This window comes from Myxine glutinosa, chromosome 6 (assembly GCF_964187855.1).
Source record: "Myxine glutinosa chromosome 6, kmMyxGlut1.1, whole genome shotgun sequence".
NCBI classification, from domain to species: domain Eukaryota; kingdom Metazoa; phylum Chordata; class Myxini; order Myxiniformes; family Myxinidae; genus Myxine; species Myxine glutinosa.
This window is the reverse complement of record NC_136266.1, coordinates 179,133,375-179,157,177: the sequence shown is the minus strand read 5'-3', so window position 1 is coordinate 179,157,177 and position 23,803 is coordinate 179,133,375. Positions and strand designations below refer to the sequence as shown.

The window sequence follows — 23,803 nt, the reverse complement described above, 5'->3', positions numbered from 1 at the left end:
GAAAAAAAAATTCGGATCCGGATTCATATTCGGATCTTCACCAAAACTGAATCAGTTCGTCCTTGTCACAAATACAACCTGCTCACCAAGTTTCATCAAAACCGTCCAGAACCTTGTTGAGATATCGTGCAATACATCATTTTTGGCACTTTCTCTCAATGGTGAAGAATCACTTTAAAATTCTAGTATCCTGATCCGGATCTTAACCAAAATCTCATAATTTTGTCCTTGTCACACCCAAGCTGTCCACCAAATTTCGTCCGAATCCATCCACAACTTTTTGAAATATCCTGTGTACAGACAAACAGACAGGGGTGAAAACACAGGGTGGCGGATGTAAAAATTGCAAAAAATACATTAAAACAAAACTTTATACAAGCATTCAAAAGTATAACTCAGATAAAACTAGAACGGCACTCAGTAGAGCGCATACGTCCACCAGGATGAACAGTTTATGTTTTGTATCCTAATGATAGGCCAGATCTGGATTCGGACCTGAACCAAAATCGAATCGGCTTGTTATTGTCACCTAACCGACTCATCCACCAAGTTTAGTCATAACTCGTCCATAACTTTTTAAAATATCATGTTATATATCACTTTTCGCCGGATCTCTCAATGGTGAAGAATCACTTAAAAATTAAATAATTATCGTATCCGAATCCATATTCAGATCTTCACCAAAATCGAAACGCTTAGTCCTTGTCACACATACAACCTGCCCACCAAGTTTCGTCCAAATCCATCCGCAACTTTTTGAGATATCTTGTTAACAAACAAAGAAACAGACAGGGGTGAAAACATAACCTCCATCCACCTTTGGTGGCGGAGGTAATCAAAAATATTACTTTTTATCCTTTTCCTAAGAAAGACTGAGCAATCACATATTGAGACTTAGGAAATATCATTTGGCGAAACCAACCTAAGCTGTGGCAGTTCTCGCCATCAGGCATCAACTTCCAGCCTTCATAGCAGGCACACTTTACAGTCAGCTTGTACTGCTCGCATCGCTGACTGCAGCGGAGGTGCCGTGCACAGTAATCCACCACCTCACAGGTCTTATTATCCTTGGAAAGCTGTAGGCCGATGGGGCAAGAGCATACGACTCCCTCACCCGGTGCGATGGTACAGTTGTGGCTACAACCGCCATTCTTGGAGGAACACATGTCTGCGGATGACAAATATAAGTGCAATTTTCATAAAATAAGATGATTGTCTCAGCAGCACGTTCACGGGTACCATTGAAAATGTCAACAACACCATACCGCAGAGCATGCCCTCGTCGGAAGCGTCAGGGCAGTCAGCTTTGCCATCGCAAAGTTTGTCCGGTGGAAGACACATGGTGGTGTCATTAGCGCAGGCATGGGAAGGGGCTTTGCAGTTGAGAGTGTCACAGTTTTCTTCATCAGAATTATCATCACAGTCATTGTCTCCATCACAGAACCATGACCTGCTGATACAACGGCCTGTGGCATACAAGGAAGGATTTAAAATAGGACTAAAAAGATAATGGGAATCAATAAAGTATAGGGGTGGGGGAACAAATAAAGAATAAAAAAATGGGGGAGGAGTGAAGGAAAACTACGAAGTTAAAGAAGATGCAAATAATGAGAATGAAATACCCATGAATGTGATAAAAATCCAGCGAATGTCGTTAGTTGAAAATCCGTGAATGCATGCCGTGTCATTGTTTCAATGGAGAAAAGGGAGACAGCTAATGACACTAATAGATACGGTGGAGTGTTTTCATTCTGTACAGTAACACGCGGGGATGACGTGTTATGCAGCTGGTGGAATATCCCGCGAAGCAATGTTTACCATGTGAATGGCAGGATATCCCGCGAAGCTCGCTTATAGCGCGGCTGAAATATTTCCATGCAGCCGTGAAAGCCGTGAAAACGTGAAGCACAGCGCCGCGAATGTATAAGCAGGTCATGCTCGCGGCTCGTAGAAGATGTTTTTTTGCGCATGTCCAGCTGCTTTGTGCGTGGCAGGTGAAGGATGGGTTTTATAAATGTGTCACACTCACGGCTCATGAAAATGTTTTTTTGCGCCCACGAGAAACTGTGAATACACGGGACAAAGGGCCGCAAATAGAGAAGCAGGTTGCAATTGATCAACTGCGAATATGCAGAACCCACAAATAGTGGAACCCACGAATAGCGGAACCCACGAACAGCGGAACCCACAAATAGTGGAACCCACGAACAGTGGAACCCACGAACAGTGGAACCCACGAATAGCGGAACCCACGAATAGCGGAACCCACGAATAGCGGAACCCATGAATAGCGGAACCGCGTAGGAACCCATGACGTCCCCGTAGGAACCCATGAATAGCGGAACCCATGAATAGCGGAACCCATGAATAGCGGAACCCACGAACAGTGGAACCCACGAATAGTGAAACCCAAGAATAGTGTAACCCATGAATAGTGGAACCCACGAATAGCAGACCCATGAATAGCGGAACCCACGAATAGCAGAACCCACAAATAGCGGAACCGCGACTAGCAGGGTCCAACTGTATAAGGAACAAGAATGGGAATTGCTTTGCAATAAATGACCCCAAACGATGTGATATTTTCTAAGTACAAAAACAGCATAACTCTGTGAAAATTGACAACAAACCCTGAAACTCGAACTTGTTCTGTAACGTATCATTATAAGGCCATGCACCAAGTTTTGGTCGAATATGTTAAAGAGTATGGAGAAAAAGTCTGAAAAACCATAGGTATTATGGATGGATGGACAGACAGACAGACGGTGAGCAAACCTATAGTGCCCTCCCAGGAAACCGGTGGGGAACTAATAAACAAGGCAAGAATGGAAAACGGAACAGCTCGATTTTCGATCAAAGCCTCGATTTTCACACTGCAGGTACATTTCACCATCTTGGCAGCTCTTGAGCTCATTTTCATTCCAACTTATTTAATTTTGCACAGAATGTTATGAATATACATAATGTATACAAGGAAACAGATAACACAGGTAAAGTTAACTCTGCAGGTAGAGTTCACGCAATTTTTCATCACTTCACAACGCGTGCCAGCCGATCATGGCAATGGAGGAAGAGTTTTTTTTAACAGCTAGAACTGTATGCAAGGCACCCTAAGCTTAAGGTTAATAAGCAAGATGGCTGACCACTGCTCTTGCAGGTGAACTGTGTATTGGGATTGCATGTTCGAGTGATGCCACTGCAGTGTTTTTCATCACTCAGGTCAATGCAGTCTCTGTCACCATCACACCGCCATCGCGATGGGATGCATTGTCGATCTGCCACACACTGGAACTCGTCCGCGTAGCAACCTCCGGGTGGGCGTGTGGCTGGTAGGCAGGTAATGAAGCAAGATTCAGCCAACACTTATAACATCAACAACGGAGAGGATTGAAAACACACAATTTAAGTTTGGTGTTTGCAATGTATCACTAATTGTGCATTTGAGGTCTTTAAGATATCAATCCATCGTCATAGGGAAGGAATGTTAACGAAGAGGAAGAATCTCACCTTGTTTGGTGCAGTTGGCATGTAGCTCATCACTCAAGTCACCACAGTCGTTGTCTCCATCGCACGTCCACTGGCGCGGAATGCATTTTCCACTCATGCACTTGAACTGTGAGAAGGAGCACGAGTGGTTGCAACCTGTCTCGTCGCTCCAGTCGTCGCAGTCATTGTCTGCAGTGAGAAAAGGTGAACAGCATAACATCACAGTTGAGTGCCAATGAGACTTATATTTACCTGGTGAAGCTTAATCTTTCCTTTTAAATCCATTTATTGAAAATTTGGTCAAATTCAAACCTCATTTCCAAGTGAATCACATCTGACCATTAACCACCATCCTAGTGAAGCTGCATCTATGGAAAGGGGAAGGAATGCTAATCCAACCTTCCCATTTTCGATATGGGTTCACGTGTTAGAACACGGCCACCCACCCAGGAACACTGTATGACCTTGTTTTGGCAACATCATTAATGTACAGGGCATAACAACAACAACAACAACAACAACAACAACGAGAGTGAAGTTGATATCACACCATCGTAAATCCCCACGCTTCAAAAAGTTGAAAGATGGAAAAAAAAATTCCACCAGGAATGACCCAATATCAAATTAGGAGTGTAAAAGTGTTTTCCCGTTTTGACCCATGACCCAAAGTCCTCACCCCCTGGGCATGATCCCGGGGTCAAATCCCCAAAATCGTTACATATTTCATGCATCCCTAATGTTTATTGCATATACAAAGTTCCATTAGGAAATGTTTTAAAATGTGCCCGTAATTGCATTTTTTGGCACTTAACCTTTTGACCCCACCCCAGGGGGCGGGGCCAAAAATGTTACTGTTTGGTTAAAAATGATACTTGCACCTTGTGCCATGTGGTGATCGTAACGACCAAGTTTGGTGAATTTCTGCCCAAACGTTTAGGAAGGGATAACGTGCCGTACGGACGGAGCCGATTACACTATCTCCCACGTTTTTTTTTTTCAAAAAGAGTGGAAATAATTTTAATAACAATAATATTATCATCACAAGAGCCTGGTGTTGGCTTAGCGGTTAGGGTGCCGGCTTGGGATCCGAGGATCCTGGGTTCGAATCCCGGTCGATCGCTGAACCAACGCCAGGGGGGTTGACTCGGCATGTCAACCTTCGGAGGTCCACAAATTGAGTACCAGTTCATTGGTAATTCCCTGTGTGTCGCAACATGTGTGTCGCAACAGGCGACTAACAGGGTTGGTGGCAGGAAGGGCATCCGGCCGTAAAACATTGCTTCAAAAAAGGGGACCACGGTGTCTCAAAAAGGCCAACCTCTGCGGGGAAAAATGGCCTCTAGAGGTGGTTCATTACCATCACAACAAATTAACACCTTCATTAATTATTATGTGACTTGGACTGGACATAATAAGCAATGTGGAAGTCATTATTTCAAATAAGGAGAACGTTTTTCACATTATAAGACCATACAGGCTTGGAACGTTGTCCGAATCTGATAAAACATCATATAGCCGAGGGCTGTCAACCACAAGGCCCAGACTTCCTATAATGTGAATACAATGAGCCTGTGCCTCCATTGTGGTTTGCTTTTCGGCCCACAGAGAAATGCAATTGCTGGGGTACTATTGTGACAGCAAATGTTCACAATGCCTGGAAATCGTGTTTTCTCTGGTTCTAAGAACACGCCAGCAAGCGTCTCGTTACGGCCCCGAGTTTGCACTTGCATGGAGGCACAATTGTAATCCAACCAAATCGATGTTAGGTTCGACAAAGCATTTCATAATGAGGCAACACAATGATCGGGCTGGAAGTCGCTGTGCAGAGAACACAGTACAACTAGTGCGGTGAGGAGCAGAGGTTGATGGCCTACAGTTTACGTATAATCCCTGCCCTGGCCCAAGCACATCAGGCAAGCTCATGGTCAAGAAGTACAGCAGGTAGGTATGCTACAAGGCCATGAAGACCAATGAAAATCTGGTCCAATGGGGCCCACTAGTTAGTATAAATTGAACATTTGCCATTCATATCCCTCTCCTCTCACCTGTAGAACTGTGTTTTCCTCAGAATGTCAAGTCTGCTGCCCACCTCATGGCCTCTCCCATTTCTACCTGTGAGCTTCACAGCATTTGCTGAGATTCTGTTCCCATCCTTCACCTGCAATATCTCCTCTTCTGCTGGAATGCATCCCTGAGTTATTGTCCTGCTGCTGTTTTCCCTTCAGTCCATTTTGTTTTTGATGCCCCATTATTGTACTCTTCCATGAGCCTCGATACCTGTATAAAACCCAGATTACACAGCGCAGAGCCGTGTGTGCATACCTGAACGCCAGCCCAAGTAAAAGTCTTTGGTATGACTTGAACCGGTCCAAACCGGATGAGTGTTGTTTTTGGAGACACCATCTCCTTACTGAATGGCCGTTGGCTCCCTACAGGAGCTCAACCTCCCTTTGCCAGGTGTTGTTTTTGGTCCCGGCAAGGTGTCACAATCATCCTCCCCACTCGCAAAGCCAGTGGTATCGGTTTAGTCGCCAACAACCCGACCATGCGGCAGGTAGCACTGGGTTACATGTCACCAGTGGCAGTCCAGATTTGGTCAAAATGATGAGATATCCAATGATTGGTTTATAAAGCTGCAGCAATTTGCACTGAAAGGGTTAATTAAAATTTGATCATAAGAAGTTATTTTAGTGATTGAGAATCTCAATGAAAAACGCAAGAGATGAGCAGTAACCCTCAATAGGTACACAACAAGGTGACTTTGCATCAGCACAAAGTGATGACGAACAAAAAAACAATTGACTAATGGTGAACAACAATGTGTCGTCACCTCAAAGTTTTAATCGATCCTAATCAACTTGAGCAATAAGAAAAATTCCAGTATTAAATATCAACACAGCAGTGGTTAGGATTAATAAGTTTAGTTACAAGGTTTCCTTCAACATATTTACTTGTAAACTCAACATTGAGCACCAGGAATGGAATTAAGATATCCTAATTATAATCACGATATATATATATTTTTTCGTTTTTTTATTTTTTTTGTATTCAAGATCGAGGCTCGTGTAAGAGCTAACATTGATTACAAAAAGACGAACTGACACATGAAACATAAAACATATGATAAAGGGAGCAGGAGAACAAGATGGAGAGCAGGGACATCGGGAGATCTGTGGGAGGGAGAGGGCATGGGAAGGAGGCGGGGAGGGGGGGGGGGGGGTTGGGAGATGAAAAAAAAACACATGGACACTGCTAGGACTTCCAGGAAAGAAGTCGGTATATATATATATGACTTGAAGTCGGTATGTATGTGTGTGTGTGTGTGTGTGTGTGTGTATATATATATATATATATACACGTGCTCGCATGATCGTGCTCGTGCTCGCATGATCCAAGTGTTGGATCATGCGAGCACGATGAGCCCGTGCATTGTCATCTTGGAAGACAAAGTTTCCTCGAAAGGCTGCACGAACAAATGGAAGCAATGTTTCTTCCAGAATGGCCCTGTGCTTGAACTGGTTCAGGTTTCCATTCAGAACAACCAGGTCAGTTTTGCCCCCTGCATGAAAAGCAGCCCAAACGGTCACCCCACCACCTCCAGCTTGGACTCTTGGCACTATACAATCTTCATTGTGGGCTTCATGCACTTGTCTGCACACTCGGGCGCGGCCATCTTGACGATAGACCAGAAATCTAGACTTATCACTGAAGATCACGTGATTCCATGTTGATCAAGATTATATATATAATCAGTAATATATATAACCCTAGTGTTGGGCTAGCGGCTAGGGTGCCGGCTTGGGATCCTAGGATCCTGGGTTCGAATCTCGGTCGATCGCTGAATTAACGCCAGGGGGGTTGACTCAGCCTGTCATTCCTTCCGAGGTCGGCTAATTTTTTTTTTTTTTTTTTTTTGTATACTGAATCGAGGCTCGTGAAAGAGCTAACATTTACTTCACAAACAAATCAACCAGACAAACAAAATATATAAAAAGCGGGAGCGGAAAACAAGATGGGGAGAGAAGGTGAAGCACACAAACACAACATTTGAGAGCAGGGAGATGTGTGGAAGGGAGAGGGCTTGGGGGGAGGAGGCATGGGAAGGGGGGGGGGGGGGTGGAGGGAGAAGTATAAAACACAAGGACACCAATGACTTCCAGGACAGAAGTTGGTATTTCAAAAAAGTGGAATTGGGGTGAAATTAGCGGGGGTAAAAAAGATCAAGGTTTTGGATGGGGGAAGATAAGAGATGGTGGTGAACAGCTGTTTTAAAGACCTGGAGGGTGGAGTGGGATTGAAGAGAGTGAGGGAGTTTGTTCCAGAGGCGGGAGAAAAGAGGAATGAAGGAGTGAAGGTGAGCAGAGAGTCTTGATTTTGGCAGTTTGACCATAAGAGGGTTGCAGGCAGATCTTGTGCGACCTGTAGGAATATTTGCGGGACAGAGCCCAGAGAGAGCTGGGGGGGCAAGGCCAGAGAGGAGTCGGTAGAAGATGGAAAGACCACCAACCTGCCTGCGGTGAGTGAGTGAGAGGCCCTTGGAGTTAGCTTCATCGCGGGAGATTCCAATGATTCTGAATGCTTTGGTTTCAACAGCGTGAAGACGAGCTAGGTGTGAGGCAGGAGCACCAGCCCAGAGGGGAGAGCAGTATTCCATTGAGCTGCGGATGAAAGCCTTGTATGTGGTGAGGAGCTCAGGTGTGCCAAGGAAGGACTTCGCACGACGGAGGATGCCCAGTCGGCGACTGGCTTTGGAGGCCAGCTTGGAAATGTGGTTTTCCCAGGAAAGATCATGGCAGATAGTGAGACCCAAAAGCTTGAGTGACAGAACTTCTTGGAGAGGATTATTCAGAAAGTGGATGGGAGGGTTGTCCAGTCGGTCTTTTCGGAGAGACATCGTAAGAGTGTGAGATTTGTCAGGATTGAAAGACAAGTTCCACTTGTTTGCCCAGTCTGTGATTTTGTCCAGGTCTGCAGAGAGTGAGGAGGCAGCAGACTGCCGATCTGAGGGATGAAGAATGGAGCGACAGAGAGTAGATTCATCAGCAAAGAGATACAGAGGATTTTCAAGAGAGTCAGAGAGATCATTGATGAAGACCAGAAAAAGGACAGGGCCTAGAACACTGCCTTGTGGAACTCCAGCCTGAACAGGAAGAGGAGATGAGAGAAACCCATTTAGGGCCACACGTTGACTACGACTAGAGAGGAAGTCCACCAGCCATGCGTGGAGATTTCCATGGATACCAAAAGAGGAGAGTTTGGTGAGCAGAGCGGGGTGCCAGACCGTATCGAAGGCACGTGATATGTCAAGGGAGACTGCTCTAATTTCCTGTTTGGCATTGAGGACCTCCATCCATTGTTGAGAAAGCAGAAGCAGCATGTCCAGAGTAGAGTGTCCAGGTCTGAAACCAAATTGATGATCAGAGATCAAGCCATTGGAGAAGAGGAAAGATTTCATATCTGAAGCAATGATGGATTCCATGACTTTGCTGATAATTGGGAGAAGGCTGATTGGTCTGTAGTTGCTGGGATCTGTTTTTGCACCTTGTTTGTGCAAAGCGGTGATGTTGGCAGATTTCCAAGCAGATGGAAGATGACCTTGAGCAAAAGAGAGGGTGAAGAGAACAGAGAGAGGGAGTGAAAGAGCGAAAGAACAGGATTTTAGGACCCGTGGGCTGATGCCGTCAGGTCCAGTTGCAGAATCCGAGTCGAGGGTTGACAGAAACTTTTCCACCTTGTCAGGAGGAAAGGACACAGAGTCCAGGAGCAGCTGGGTACGACTGGGTACGGTGGGTACAGAGAGGGATGGGTTTGGGACACAAGATTTAGAGGCAAACACAGAGTTGAGACATTCAGCTTTTTCACGTGCGGAGTCAGCAGTGTGGCCATTTGAGGTGAGGGAGGGGATGGAGGGGGAACAAACACCAGAAACAGATTTGACCAGACGCCACCAGGATTTGGAAGAGGGAGACAGATAAGAGAGTTCGGTCCTGAGAACGGAGAGATATTGTTTCCTGGCTCTCCTGAGGGTGGACACACACTTGTTTCGGGCTTTGTGAAAGGAAATGAGATTTCCTTCCGTTGGATTTGCTTTCCAGGAGACGAAAGCAAGTTGTTTCTGGGCAATAGCCTCACCACAAGATTCCGTGTACCATGGACGGGAGGAAGGGTATGACAACAGAAGACGAGATGGGATAAATCTGTGCATGAGAGAGAGCAGTTTGCTTTGGAAGAATTCCCAGGAAGAATTTATGTCAGAGGCAGTAGAGATGGGAGACCAGTCCAGATGATTGATGGCTGCTTGAAGACCGTGCCAGTTGGCCTTAGTGAAATGCCAGACTCGTCGACGCTGAGGAGGCTCTCTGAGAATGGTCAGAGAGATGTCCACTTTAACAAGCACATGATCAGAAGAGCCGATTGGAGCAGAAGAAGAGCAGCAGACATTTTCAGGGAAGTTAGTCATAACCAAGTCCAGAAGAGAAGATGCTCCGTTGACTGAAATCCGGGTCGGGAAATTGACAGTTTGTGTCAGTCCCAGTGAGTCACAGAAGTCCTTTGCTGAAGAGCCATGGCTGGTGAGAGAGGTACCCACACCCAGCCAACTGGCATGGTGACAGTTGAAATCACCACATATGAGGAAGAGAGAGTTGGGATGGGTAGATAGAAGTTGGTCCATATTCTCAGACAGCGAGATGTAGATGGAGTCATCACTGTTTGGTGGACGGTACAACACACATATGAACAAAAGGTGGGAGCGAAGGGGAAGCCGTAGCCAAAGGTATTCCTGGGGGTGAGGTGGAGAGAGGGCAGTGCAGGGCGAGTGAGGAAGAGAGTTTTTTATAAAGATAGCAACCCCACCTCCAGGACGAGGCTCAGGTCTATCATACCGGAGTAGGGAGTAACCTGGGAGAGATACCAAGGAATCAGAGACATCATGAAGGAGGAAAGTTTCTGTTAAGCAGATCACGTCTGGTTTGTCAGAAGCAACCTGTACGGAGAGATCAGACATGTTTGAGCGAAGGCCCCGGATGTTTGAGGTCCATACTGTTAAGGAAGAGGAAGTGGGAGCATCGGATACAGAACAGGGGGGGGGGAGCGGTAGGGTAAGATGTGGAAGAGGAGGAAGAAGTAGGGAGAGCTGTTGAAGGTGTGTCAGAGATTACAGAATAGCTCGGAGAAAGGGAAGGATGGGGCAGACAAAAGGTTTGATGGTGATTGGGAGAGGCGTAGTGAGGTGTTATTTGACGAGGGGGAAGAGCGAGGCAGAAGGTTGAGGGAGATGAAGGTGAAAGTTGGAAGGGGGAAGAAGCGGGGAGGACGCTTTGAGGGGGAGGGGTGAGAGGGGAATCTAGGAGGGGAGGAGCGAGGGAGAGTCTCGGAGGGGAGGGGTGTGGGGGGAGATTTGAAAGGAATGGGTGATTGGGAAGATTTGGAGGGGAGGGGCAAGGGGGAAGCTTTGAAAGAGATGGGTGATGGGGATGGTTTGGAGGGGATGGGCAAGGGGGTAGATTTAGAGGGGAGGGGTGATGGGAAATGGGATTTTGGGGTGATGGGATTTTGAAAAATGTACGATTAATGGGAAACGAACATTTATTGCAAAATGAGTTTCTTGAGACATTCGAGTCAAAAATACGTTTGAGGACGCTGGAGGGAGGATGGAGTGCTGGAGAGTTTAGGGAATGGATGAAAGATGCACTATAAGAGATGGAAATTTTTTTTGGAATGAATGGATTTGGTGAGCAAGTCGAAAGCATCCTTTTATAGAAGAAGAAGAAAAAGGTGTTATAGAAAATGACAGAATACAGGTCTTCAGGGTTCAGATGAGACATTTTTTAACAACGTGATCACAAACAGCGTGGTCGAAGAATGAACGAACGAACAACTAAGAACGAATAAACGAATAAAAACGGAAGAAATGTTTTTGGGTTTTTTTTTTTGTTTTTTTTTGAGATTTTAAAACAAGGAAGTATGGGATGAAAAGACCGTGAAAACAGGGACCGGAAAAAAATTTCAGCGTGATCGGAGAACCGCTGAGACAAAAACAAAGCCTAAAGCCAAGGTTGGACACAGTAGCCTAGTACTACACTTAGGCCTCAGAATACACGATGAGAAAGACCGCCGATTCTGTACACAGGTACAAAAAACCAACGCCAAGAATACTATTAAAGACACCCCAATAGGTACATACAAGACCAGTTTCGACAAAAACACAATTGTGAAAAGTTACTTAACTTCGAAAGCGAGCGTGCATGGACAGCTTTGAAGAGACGAGACCTCCAATCTTGCGCATCCAGAGTACCAGACAATTGAGTACCAGTTCACTGGTAATTCCCTGTTTGTCGTTGAAGGCGACTAACAGGGTTGGCGTCAGGAAGGGCATCCGGCCGTAAAACATTGCTTCAAAAAGGGGAAAAAAAAACAACTACCACGGTCCCCGAAAAAGGCCAACCCCCGCTTTGCGGGGGAAAATGGCCTCTAAACGGTGGTTGTTTTATATATACTAGGACGTGCCCGTACGTGGGTGCCCGTTCCTTGGTGCGGCCCAGCATCTAGTCGAGACCCAGTCACCCAGGCCGATCACCCATTCCGACCCCAAATTCCTCATCGACGATAACTAAACAATATATTATATGAATCGCACCGTACATACCTCCTTCTAGATCTTGTTCTTGTCTTGATATAATCACTCAGGCTCACTCTATCACGACTGAGTCCTCCCAGCTCCTCCAAATGGCGCCCGCTACGCCTCGAATTACTATCCGCGCACGCGCTCACATCGGCCACGCCTACGCAACAACGTGTTCTGTGATTGGCTGGCCTACCCCGCAACCTGTTCTGTGATTAGTTTGGTAAATAAATCGCCATAGCTCGGTAACTACTTCTCCGATTAATATGAAACCTTGAAAAGGCACATCCTCAGGTCCCCAGCAATATACCTGGCAAGTTTCAAGTATATCGGACCCGTGGTTGTCGAGAAACAGCGGTCACAGACAAACACACACACATACACACAGAGATTACTGGAATTATAGATAGATATAATATATATATAATTATATATATATATATATATATACAGACTTGGCATTCTTTTTTTTTTTTTTTTTTTTTTTTTTTTTTTTGTATACAAGATCGAGGCTCGTGAAAGAGCGAACATTAATCACACAGAAAGACAAACAGACACACAAAACAAATAACATCGGGAGCGGTAGACAAGATGGGGAGAGAGGGGGAAGGACACAAACACAACATTTGAGAGCAGCGACCGAGAGACATGGAGACATCGAGAGAACTGTGGGAGGGAGAGGGCTTTGGGGGGGAGGCATGGGAAGGGGGGGGGGGGGTGGGAGAGGTATAAAACATATGGACACTGCCAAGACTTCCAGGAAAGAAGTTGGAATTTCAAACAAGGTGGATCTGGGGTGAATTAGTGGGGGTAGAAAAGATCAAGGTTTTGGATGGGGGAAGATAAGAGATGGTGGTGAACAGCTGTTTTGAAGACCTGGAGGGAGGAGTGTGATTGAAGTGAGTGTGGGAGTTTGTTCCAGAGGCGGGAGAAAAGAGGAATGAAAGAGTGAAGGTGAGCAGAGAGCCGAGATTTCGGCAGTTTAACCATCAGAGGGTGGCTGGCAGATCTTGTGCGACCTGTAGGAATATTTGGGGGACAGAGCACAGAGAGAGAGCTGGTGGAGCAAGGCCGGAGAGGAGTCGGTAGAAGACAGAAAGACCACCTACCTGCCTGCGGTGAGTGAGTGAAAGGCCCTCAGGGATAGCTTCATCGCGGGAGATTCCAATGATTCTGAAAGCTTTGGATTCAACAGCGTGAAGCCGAGCCAGGTGTGAGGCAGGAGCACCAGCCCATAGGGGAGAACAGTATTCCATTGAGCTGCGGATGAAAGCCTTGTATGTGGTGAGGAGCTCAGGTGTGCCTAGGAAGGACTTCGCACGACGGAGGATGCCCAGTCGGCAACTGGCTTTGGAGGCCAGCTTGGAAATGTGGTTTTCCCAAGAAAGATCATGGCAGATGGTGAGACCCAAAAGCTTGAGCGACAAAACTTCTTGGAGAGGATTGTTGAGAAAGTAGATGGGAGGGTTGTCCAGTCGATCTTTTCGGAGAGACATAGTAAGAGTGTGAGATTTGTCAGGATTGAAAGACATGTTCCACATGTTTGACCAGTCTGTGATTTTGTCCAGGTCTTCAGAGAGTGAGGAGGCTGCAGACTGCCGATCTGAGGGAAGAGGAATGGAGCGGCAGAGAGTGGAGTCATCAGCAAAGAGATACAGAGGATTTTCCAGAGAGTCGGAGAGATCATTGATAAAGACCAGAAAAAGCACAGGGCCCAGCACACTGCCTTGGGGAACTCCAGCCTGAACGGGATGGGGAGATGAGAGAAATCCATTCAGGGCCACACGTTGACTACGACCAGAGAGGAAGTCCGCAAGCCATGCATGGAGATTTCCATGGATACCATAGGAGGAGAGTTTGGTGAGCAGAGCTGGGTGCCAGACCGTATCGAAGGCACGTGATATGTCAAGGGAGACAGCTCTGATTTCCTGTTTGGCATTGAGGAATTTAATATGGAATATTTTTTTTGTGGGGGTGTACTTACTTTTCAAGATGACTTGGAACCAAAAGTTCATTGGAATTATGTTGAAATTAATCTAGATTTTGTTAATGTGACCTTTAAAAGAAAAAAAAACCACATTTGACATTTCGAAGCAAATAAAGTGATCCTTGAAAGTGATGTAAACTGATAACGAACTCAATTCACGGACAGTACTGTGTTAAACTTCTGTGCGTTTTCCAGAAGTATCTCTTTATTTTGCACATTAGCCAAAAAAATTTTTTAAACAAAAACAAAAGTTAAATTACGACTGGGATTAGGGACAGTAAAATTACAGTTCAGTACTTCGTGTAACCCCCACGAGCATTCAGGAGAGCCCGTACACGTTGACGCATGCTGTTCACGAGATTTGCCAAGGTTTGGACAGGAATCGCTTGCCATGCAGTGACAATAGCCTGCTGCAATTCACGCACAGAGGCAGGCTGCTGGTCCAAGTTGTCGATTTGACGCGTTAATTCTGCCCACAGGTTCTCTATCGGATTCATATCCGGGGACATGGCAGGCCACTCCATATGCTCTACACCACGGTCAGCAAGAAAGTGTTGGATAATGCGAGCACGATGAGGCCGTGCATTGTCATCTTGGAAGACAAAGTTTCCTCGAAAGGCTGCACGAACAAATGGAAGCAATGTTTCTTCCAGAATGGCCCTGTGCTTGAACTGGTTCAGGTTTCCATTCAGAACAACCAGGTCAGTTTTGCCCCCTGCATGAAAAGCAGCCCAAACGGTCACCCCAGCACCTCCAGCTTGGACTCTTGGCACTATACAATCTTCGTTGTAGGCTTCATGCACTTGTCTGCACACTCGGGTGTGGCCATATTGACGATAGACCAGAAATCTAGACTTATCACTGAAGATCACGTGATTCCAGTGTCCTGGCTGCCATTGACGGTGCTCTCTGGCCCACTGGAATCGGCGCTGGCGGTGTTGTCTGGTCAGACGTGGCTTTCTCAGGGGACGCCTGGCACGATAGCCTGCTTGAACCAGTCATTGGTTGACTAGCCTTCTGGATACAGGCACATTTGTCAGTTGCTGCCACTCAGCCCTAAGCCGATTAGCTGACTTGGTACGGCCATTGCGGACTAACCGGTGCAGCTGGCAATCATCCCTCCTTGTGGTTCTGCGGGGACGTCCTGACCTCGGTATTGGAGTAGGGACACCCCTCTGAGCATTTCGTTTCAGGATCTTTGACACCTGACCTTGAGTGCAGCCATACTGCCGAGCAATAGCACGCTGTTTCATGCCGGAATTTCGTAAAGCCACCACTAAATGACAAACAGCATTGTCGAGTTGACGGACCATCTCCAGGGGAAGCGGCAATAACTTTTGTAGACGTGCAGCAGTTGTTTTCCACTAATACTGAACGCAACAACCCTTATATACCCGATTGTGAAGCCAATCGTCAAATGTACCTGTCCGTACATTTTGTCACGCCACCTGTGATATAATCCTGTTATTCACTTCTTGCTGCGACAGACAATCAGTGACATGGTTCTTTTAACAAAGAAATCACCGAAGCGTAAAAGAAACTCACCAGATTGATATACCGAGTTCAGAAAGTAAACCCAAGTCAAGAAAAAAAAAATATTCCATATTAAATGCCAAGTCTGTATATATATATATATATATATATATATATATATATATATATATATATATATATATATATATATATATATATATATATATATATATATATATATACACACACACACACACATTTGTCTTGATAAGGCAACAGCTGGTGTGCAATACCTAGAATCTCCTTGACCTTTGAATTTCCAATATCATGCTGAATTAATACTCTGCACTCATCCGGTTGTGCATTTCGTGTAGAATAGCAAAGATGGCTGTCCCCAAGTGCATGTTGTGGAGACCAAGCGTTGTCAGCACAATACCTAATGCAGGTCTGGCAGGATGACCCAGAAGTATTCATACGGTACTCGCCTCCGAGCTCGAATTTCGAGCTCGCCTCCGAGCTATAAACTGTCATCCTGGTGTATTGCAGGCAGGCCGAGGCATCAATGTGTGTGTGCCATCCCTAGGATGGATATTAAACCGGGCATACCGTCTGCCGACATCAGATGGTGGATGCTAAAGATCCCATGTTGTCTTTCACATAAAGAGTAGGCGAGTTAACGACAACACCCTGAACAAATTTCAAAATCCTGCTGTAACCTAGAGACAATTGCATCAGCGGCAAATGTGCACCCTCAACCAATGGTGTCACTCACAGCCATGTACTGCCTGTGAAAGAAGAAGAAGAAGAATAAGCAACAAATATTTTAATCAGTCGAAACAGTTAGATTAAGGAATGGCAACCTGTGTGATGCATCGCTGAAGCAACGAAAAGCATTAATATTGTTATGAATTTTGTGGTAGAGTGATATATAGATCAGGTAGATATGTGTAGGTATCATGCGCCGACTTTCGTGAAGAAGAAGAACAATCTCGATGGAATGAGTAGAGGACCTGTTTAGCCCGGATGTCGGTTTAAGCTTGTACATTTGTGGTCATACAAGAATGGCCTTGTGTTAACTAGAGTAGGGATTATGCTAATTCCCCTGTGTGTGAGACCTGGTGATTTATCCTTTGTCCCGCATGGCAACGCACATAGACACCAGGAAAGACCCAAAAGCACCACATAGTCAGGTTCACTATGTTTTTTCGTTCAAAATCATGGTAGATTAGCAAACCTATACATTTTTGGAAACGTTATTACATGGAAAATCTGAAAATCAATGTTTACATTTGCCAATTCCGACCAATTCGATTCGACAAATTCGACCAATCGACCAATTCCATTCGACCAATTCGACCATTCGACCATTCGACCAATCGCTTCGATCGACCATTCGACCATTCGACCAATTAGATCGATCCGATTCGATTCGATTCATCGAATTCGATTCGATCGACCATTCGACCAATTCGATTTGCCAATCAATTTGACCGACCTTTGCTTGTGTGGAACGGACTGTGAAAACGATGCGGACTATATTGTCGGATACGACACACAGGACAGTGATGACGAACTCTAAATGGCATATTCTGTAATCGTGTATGTTTGATGCCATTGACTGCCTGTGTAGATGTGAAGTTATACTGACTGCATGTGTATATATGATTTTGCTGACTGCCTGTGTATGTTTGGTGATATGAATTATTGTGACACATTTTGATGTTATTAACTGCCTGTACAAAATGATAACATGTATTTGATTATGCAACTTATCGCGAATATAAAGACAGTATTTTGCAATTCAAAACCTTTGATTCGTGTCTTACCATTCCCCATAGCACTAATTTGATACTTTCATTGGATTCCTTGTCCCTGAAAATATAGGTTTAGTATATTTTTTAAAGTTTTTAGGGTAATTAGAGGCAGAAATAGAACAAAATATGTATTTTACAGTGGCCATTTTGGATTTTCAAAATGGCCGCCATACAGGTATCTCTCCAAATGTAAACATTGATTTTTAGTTTCCTTATGCTATAACCTTTGCAAAAATGTATAGGTTTGCTAATCTACCATGATTTTGAACGAAATATAATTTATTGACATAGTGAACCTGACTAACACACACGCATCAAATGCAGCATTGGTCTCACAATGTGCAGATTGCACATAAGAGCTCTCGACAAACCTTAATCAAATTATCCTGGTGGTATTTGCATTTATATTCATTTGTTACAATTTTACCACATTTAATGCAGTGAATGCAATTTCCCTGTGTGATAATTTACAATAAAGATGAGTCCCACCAGGCCTCAAGGATTCAGAGCAACCTGGGAGCCAAAGTAATTTTAAAAGAAATCAAGTGCACGGTGATCAAAACAATGATTCTCTCTTGTTATGATCGAAAAGATGAAAAATATATTAAATCGGCACATTTATTGTATAAAATATGATCAGGCACAGATCTCCCAACAAGTGACGTACTGTGCCGACTCAAAGTTAAACTAGAGCGAAGTCGATGGCGCGGCATCGCAAACCCCTACGCTTCCCACCAAAAGCGAAGTTGAAGACACCAAAAAGTTCCACCAGGAATGATTCAATATCAAATTTTGAGTTAAACTTTCCCCCCCATTTTGACCCCTGTCGGCGTAAGTCCCCACCCCCTGTGGCATGAACCAGGGGGGGAGGGGGGGGGGCAAATCCAAAAAAGGTACATATTTGATGCGTCCCCCAATCTTGATTGTATACACAAAGTTTCATTTAAAAAAGTTTGAAAAATGACAATAAAAATGTTTTAAAAGAATGGGGTGGGGTCAAAAGGTCAACTGCCAAAAAATGCAATTACGGGCACATTTTAAAAACATTTCCTAATGGAACTTTGTATATGCAATAAACATTCGGGGATGCATGAAATATGTAACGATTTTATGGACTTGACCCCTGGTTCATGCCCCAGGGGCTGGGACTTAAGGGCACAGGGGTCAAAATGGAAATTTGTTTTTTAACAAAATGTGATATCGGGCCATTCTTGGTGGAACAATTTGCCCTTTTTACCTCCGCCACCAGAGGTAGATGGAGGTTTTGTTTTCACCCCTGTCTGTTTGTCTATGAACAAAATATCTCAAAAAGTTGTGCACGGATTCGGACGAAATTTGGCAGAGATGTAGCGAATGTGACAAGTTCGAAATTATTAGATTTTGGTGAAGAGCCGGATTCGGATCCGGCGAATTTAAATTCCCCCCCCCCCCCCCTCCTTTGGGAGAGAGATCGGGCCAAAAACGATACATAGCAGGATATCTCAAAAAGTTATGGATAGATTTGGACGAACCTTGGTGGACCGGTTGGGTGTGTGACAAAGAAGAATCGATTCAATTTCGGTGAAGATCCGGATCCGGATCCAGCTAGTATAATTTTTTAAGTGATTCTTCACCATTTCGTGATACGGCCAACCAGGCGGAGGCATGCTCTCTACTGAGTGCCGTTCCAGTTCACCTTTGCTTTAGGTGGGGAGCGTGGGGACTTACAATGTCCCGCGGCCGACTTCGCTCTAGTTTACTAATTATAACTAGCATGGAAGAGATGAGTGAGGCCTTTTGTTGAATGAAATGTTTCACAACTTGGCAAAGCTGTAAAAAGTAAATCACCTGAATTTGAACGGCAATGCTAGAGGTCGATCACACTAATGTGCCTTGGAAAAGGTGTATTAATGATACGGTGCCAGGCCTGTGGAGGACCAAAAGGTCATGTTCGTGATTATTTAAAGGAAAATGTTGTACAAATTGTGAAATCATAACCACTCAATATGGGTAAAAATACTGAATGAAATAATTTCTTGTCATATTATGAATAATGACCAGTTGGCTGTACGATTGTAAGTCACCGCCGCCTCCATGGTAAATACAATATTCTGAAGTTTCATTCCATGTCTTCCTCAAAATGACAAACCAAGCCAATTATTGAAAATGTGCACACACGAAGGGGACCGGACAAACCTCATGAAAAATCTGTGCCTGTGGGACGACGAGAGCCAGCTCATTACCACGTCAAATGGTCCGGCCATTGGTCCGGCAAACAGCTGAAGTCAGCATGGCAACAAGGCGGCGATATTTAGTCCATAAAAGGCCAACAGTGGAGCCAACGGAGTTATTCAAAGTCAATGTGCCATGGGCCTGATCATATGACACACACACTTCCCCCTCCTTATTCAATCACTTCCTCGTTTCTTCCTTTCATATACATGGATGTTTTCCATTTTGACAGAACTGTATCAACAAAAAAGGTGTAAAACAAAAACGAATTTGGCTTTCTTCAGGTGTAATAAAACCAAGAAAAGAAAAATCGCACGGAAGCGGTTCAGTTTGGCATTTTAAATATGAAATAGGCAAAGCCAAGAAAGTAATGAAACCCATTAGAATTACCTTTACAATTTCCCTTTAGGACCCCTTAGAATTACCCTTTAGAATTACCCTTTGTATCCCTTTAGAACCCATTAGAACCCTAGAGAATTACCTTTAGAACCCTTTAGAGTTAACTTTTGAACTACCGTTTAGAATTACCCTTTATATCCCTTTAGAACCCATTAGGATTACCATTTAGAACCTTTTAGAATTACCCTTTAGAACCCCTTATAATTACCCTTTAAAACCTTTTAGAGTTACCTTTAGACCCTTTAGAACTACCCTTTAGAATTACCCCTTACTAGGGAGATACCCGTGCTAAGCACGGGTGGGAGGCCAGAAGCAAACAGGCAATGCAGATACGGCGAATGCTAAAGCATGAAACCAATAAATTCCACATTCCTGTAGCACCTTCAGTCACACGTCAGACATCGACAGCAAGTTCGTGAATGACTTCCATGAAAAACGTACCCGTTCGCAAACAAACGGGTATGTTCACGTATGGAAACATCGATCGTGGGTCCGTGGCGAATCTGCATATGGCGATCCGCGAAGTTCACGTTCAGAAAGTAGAAACCATCACGGCATGTCGTCATTCACTTGAACTCGATATCTTTTTTTTCATTCCAAACAACATAACTCCAATTAATCACAAAATAAACTTTTAACAACATTGCTAATGTTTCCTTCATTGTAAAAACTACCAAATCAACAGTTAAAAAAGGATTTTGAGCTGATAGCTGTTACAGCCTTGGCAGGATCGATGGAGACAGCGATCTGTTAGCATATTCACAGCCCAAACTGCCTTGAGAACCCATTAGAATTACCCTTGAGAACCCATTAGAATTACCCTTTAAAACCCTCTAGAATTAAACAAGGTAGGTTACAAAGGTTCTTCTTCATTTTTGACGGACAGACGGACAGAGCCAAATATTGAGGCAGCTTCACAGCTTGAAAAAATATTAATGAGACTTTATTCACATATATTTTTCGATTCAGTGAGAATATTTTATGTTATGTTGGCTTTTCATTGTCTACTGCCCCTCAGACGATGTCGGAGATGAGGGACAATAAAATGAGTTCTCACTGACCGACCGATCATCTGTCCATGTACTTGTATGTACAATACGCGATATTAAAAAAAACAACCTTGAACATTTAGCTTTCATATTGCAGACATATACTGTATATATATGTTCTTCATGACATTATCTCAACGTGATTAGATCATGGCAATGATTGGCTGAATTATGTTGCCATGGAAACCATCTCCGTAACTTGGCTTGTGTACGTGATATTTCAAAAACTGTTCAAGATTTAGCTTTTATATTACACAGATCTATTCCTCATACCACCCAAAAGGCGGGGGCCCAAGAGTATCATATCTATCCAATATATACAATATATACTATATATATATATAGTATATATTGTATATATATATATATATATATATATATATATATGTATATATATATATATATATATATATATATATATATATATATATATATATATATATATATATATATATATAGTATATATATATGTATATATATATATATATATATATATATATATATATATATATATATATATGTATATAATTACATGTATTATATATTATATAATATATATACTAGCAAGGGTACCCGCCATACTCCAAAAAGGGGCTTCAATTGGGAAGCCCAAATGAAAAGATAAAATATCAGAAATTGAAGGCTTTTTTTTATTTTAAACGATTTATATAAACATCCGTTAAATCATATCACACGCAAATCATCAAAATCTAAACAGTATTTGTAGAATTTCAATAAAAGCCACATCACTGTTCATATCGCTAAATATTATTCCATCGTGTTTGGAAAAACTGGAAAATTGGAAATTGGAAAAATTGGGAAAACAATATAGCCTATATTACTCCAGGGGATCCTAGGATTACCCACCCAAAATTTGGTTGTGATCGGTTCAGCCGTTTTTGCGGTACCTGGAAACGGACAGACAGACATTTGGTGAATTATAGTAAGACGAGCCGAATGCACCCGGCGTTGCCCGGGTTCTGTTTGAATGAATTTACTACTATAATTCAGCTTTTACTCGCAGCCATAGAAGATAGACTACTATAATTCTGCTCAGCTTTTAATTGCAAAATGGCCCCAGCCCGGCCGAGGTGGCCTCTACCGGCCTCGCCACCTAGCCTATAACCTTCCCAGAGCCCGTCCCGACATTTTTGCTGCTTTTTGAATGAATTTACTACTATAATTCAGCTTTTACTCGCAGCCATAGAAGATTGACTACTATAATTCAGCTTTTACTCGCGGCCGTAGAAGATTGACTACTATAATTCAGCTCAGCTTTTAATTGTGAAATGGGCCCAGCCCGGCCGATGCATCCTATACCGGCCTCGCCACCTAGCCTATAACCTTCCCAGGGCCCGTCCCGACATTTTTGCTTCTTTTTGAATGAATTTACTACTAGAATTTAGCTTTTACTCGCGGTCGTAGAAGATCAACTACGATAATTCAGCTCAGCTTTTAATTGCGAAATGGGCCCAGCCCGGCCGAGGCGGCGTCGCCCGGCCTCGCACCCTAGCCTATTACCTTCCCGAGGCCTGTCCCGACATTTTTAGTTCTTTTTGAATGAATTTACTACAATAATTCAGCTCAGCTTTTAATTGCAAAATGGTCCCAGCCCGGCCGAGGCGGCCTCGACAGGCCTCGCCACCTAGCCTATTACCGTCCCGAGGCCTGTCCCGACATTTTTAGTTCTTTTAAATGAATTTACTACTATAATTCAGCTTTTACTCATGGCCGTAGAAGATTGACTACTATAATTCAGCTCAGCTTTTAATTGCGAAATGAGCCCAGCCCGGCCGATGCATCCTATACCGGCCTCGCCACCTAGCCTATAACCTCCCGGGGCCCGTCCCGACATTTTTGCTTCTTTATGAATGAATTTACTACTATAATTCAGCTTTTACTCGCGGCTGTAGAAGATTGACGACTATAATTCAGCTCAGCTTTTAATTGTGAAATGGGCCCAGCCCGGCCGAGGCGGCCTCGACCGGCATCACCACCTAGCCTATTACCTTCCCGAGGCCTGCCCCGACATTTTTAGTTCTTTTTGAATAAATTTACTACTATAATTCAGCTCAGCTTTTAATTGCAAAATGGGTCCAGCCCGGCCGAGGTGGCCTCTACCAGCCTTGCCACCGAGCCTATAACCTTCCCGGGGCCCGTCCCGACATTTTTGGTTCTTTTAAAATGAATTTACTACTATAATTCAGCTTTTACTCGTGGCCGTGGAAGATTGACTACTATAATTCAGCTTTTACTCGCGGCCGGAGAAGATTGACTACTATAATTCAGCTCAGCTTTTAATTGCGAAATGGCCCCAGCCCGGCCGATGCAGCCTCTACTGGCCTCGTCACCTAGCCTATAACCTTCTCAGGGCCCGTCCCGACATTTTTGCTTCTTTTTGAATGAATTTACTGCTATAATTCAACTTTTACCCCGCGGCCGTAGAAGATCGACTACTATAATTCAGCTCAGCTTTTAATTGCAAAATGGGCCGAGGCAGCCTCTACTGGCCTCGCCACCTAGCCTATAACCTTCCCGGGGCCCGTCCCGACATTTTTGCTTCTTTTTGAATGAATTTACTGCTATAATTCAGCTTTTACCTGCGGCCGTAGAAGATTGACTCCTATAATTCAGCTCAGCTTTTAATTGAAAACTCAAGCAGTCAATGACTTGTCCTGGACACAATGTCCAATAAACGGCACAGATCGATACTGGAAACATGGCACGGCAAGAGCCGAGAAGGTCTAACTGAGGAGACGGT

General features: G+C 44.1%; 1 protein-coding gene across 6 annotated transcripts in view; it reads right to left on the bottom strand.

Moving 5' to 3' along the window:
- The window catches only part of LRP1 (LDL receptor related protein 1), a 524,929-nt gene that overhangs the window by 194,236 nt on the left and 306,890 nt on the right, over positions 1-23,803 (bottom strand). For all 6 annotated transcript variants that reach the window (XM_078780908.1, XM_078780909.1, XM_078780910.1 and 3 more), the window contains exons 20-23: positions 3,508-3,675; positions 3,144-3,326; positions 1,266-1,466; positions 923-1,168 (exon numbers count right to left, since the gene is read on the bottom strand). In XM_078780908.1, the coding sequence (XP_078637034.1) occupies positions 923-1,168; positions 1,266-1,466; positions 3,144-3,326; positions 3,508-3,675 (798 nt within the window). The remainder of the gene's footprint in view (positions 1-922; positions 1,169-1,265; positions 1,467-3,143; positions 3,327-3,507; positions 3,676-23,803) is intronic.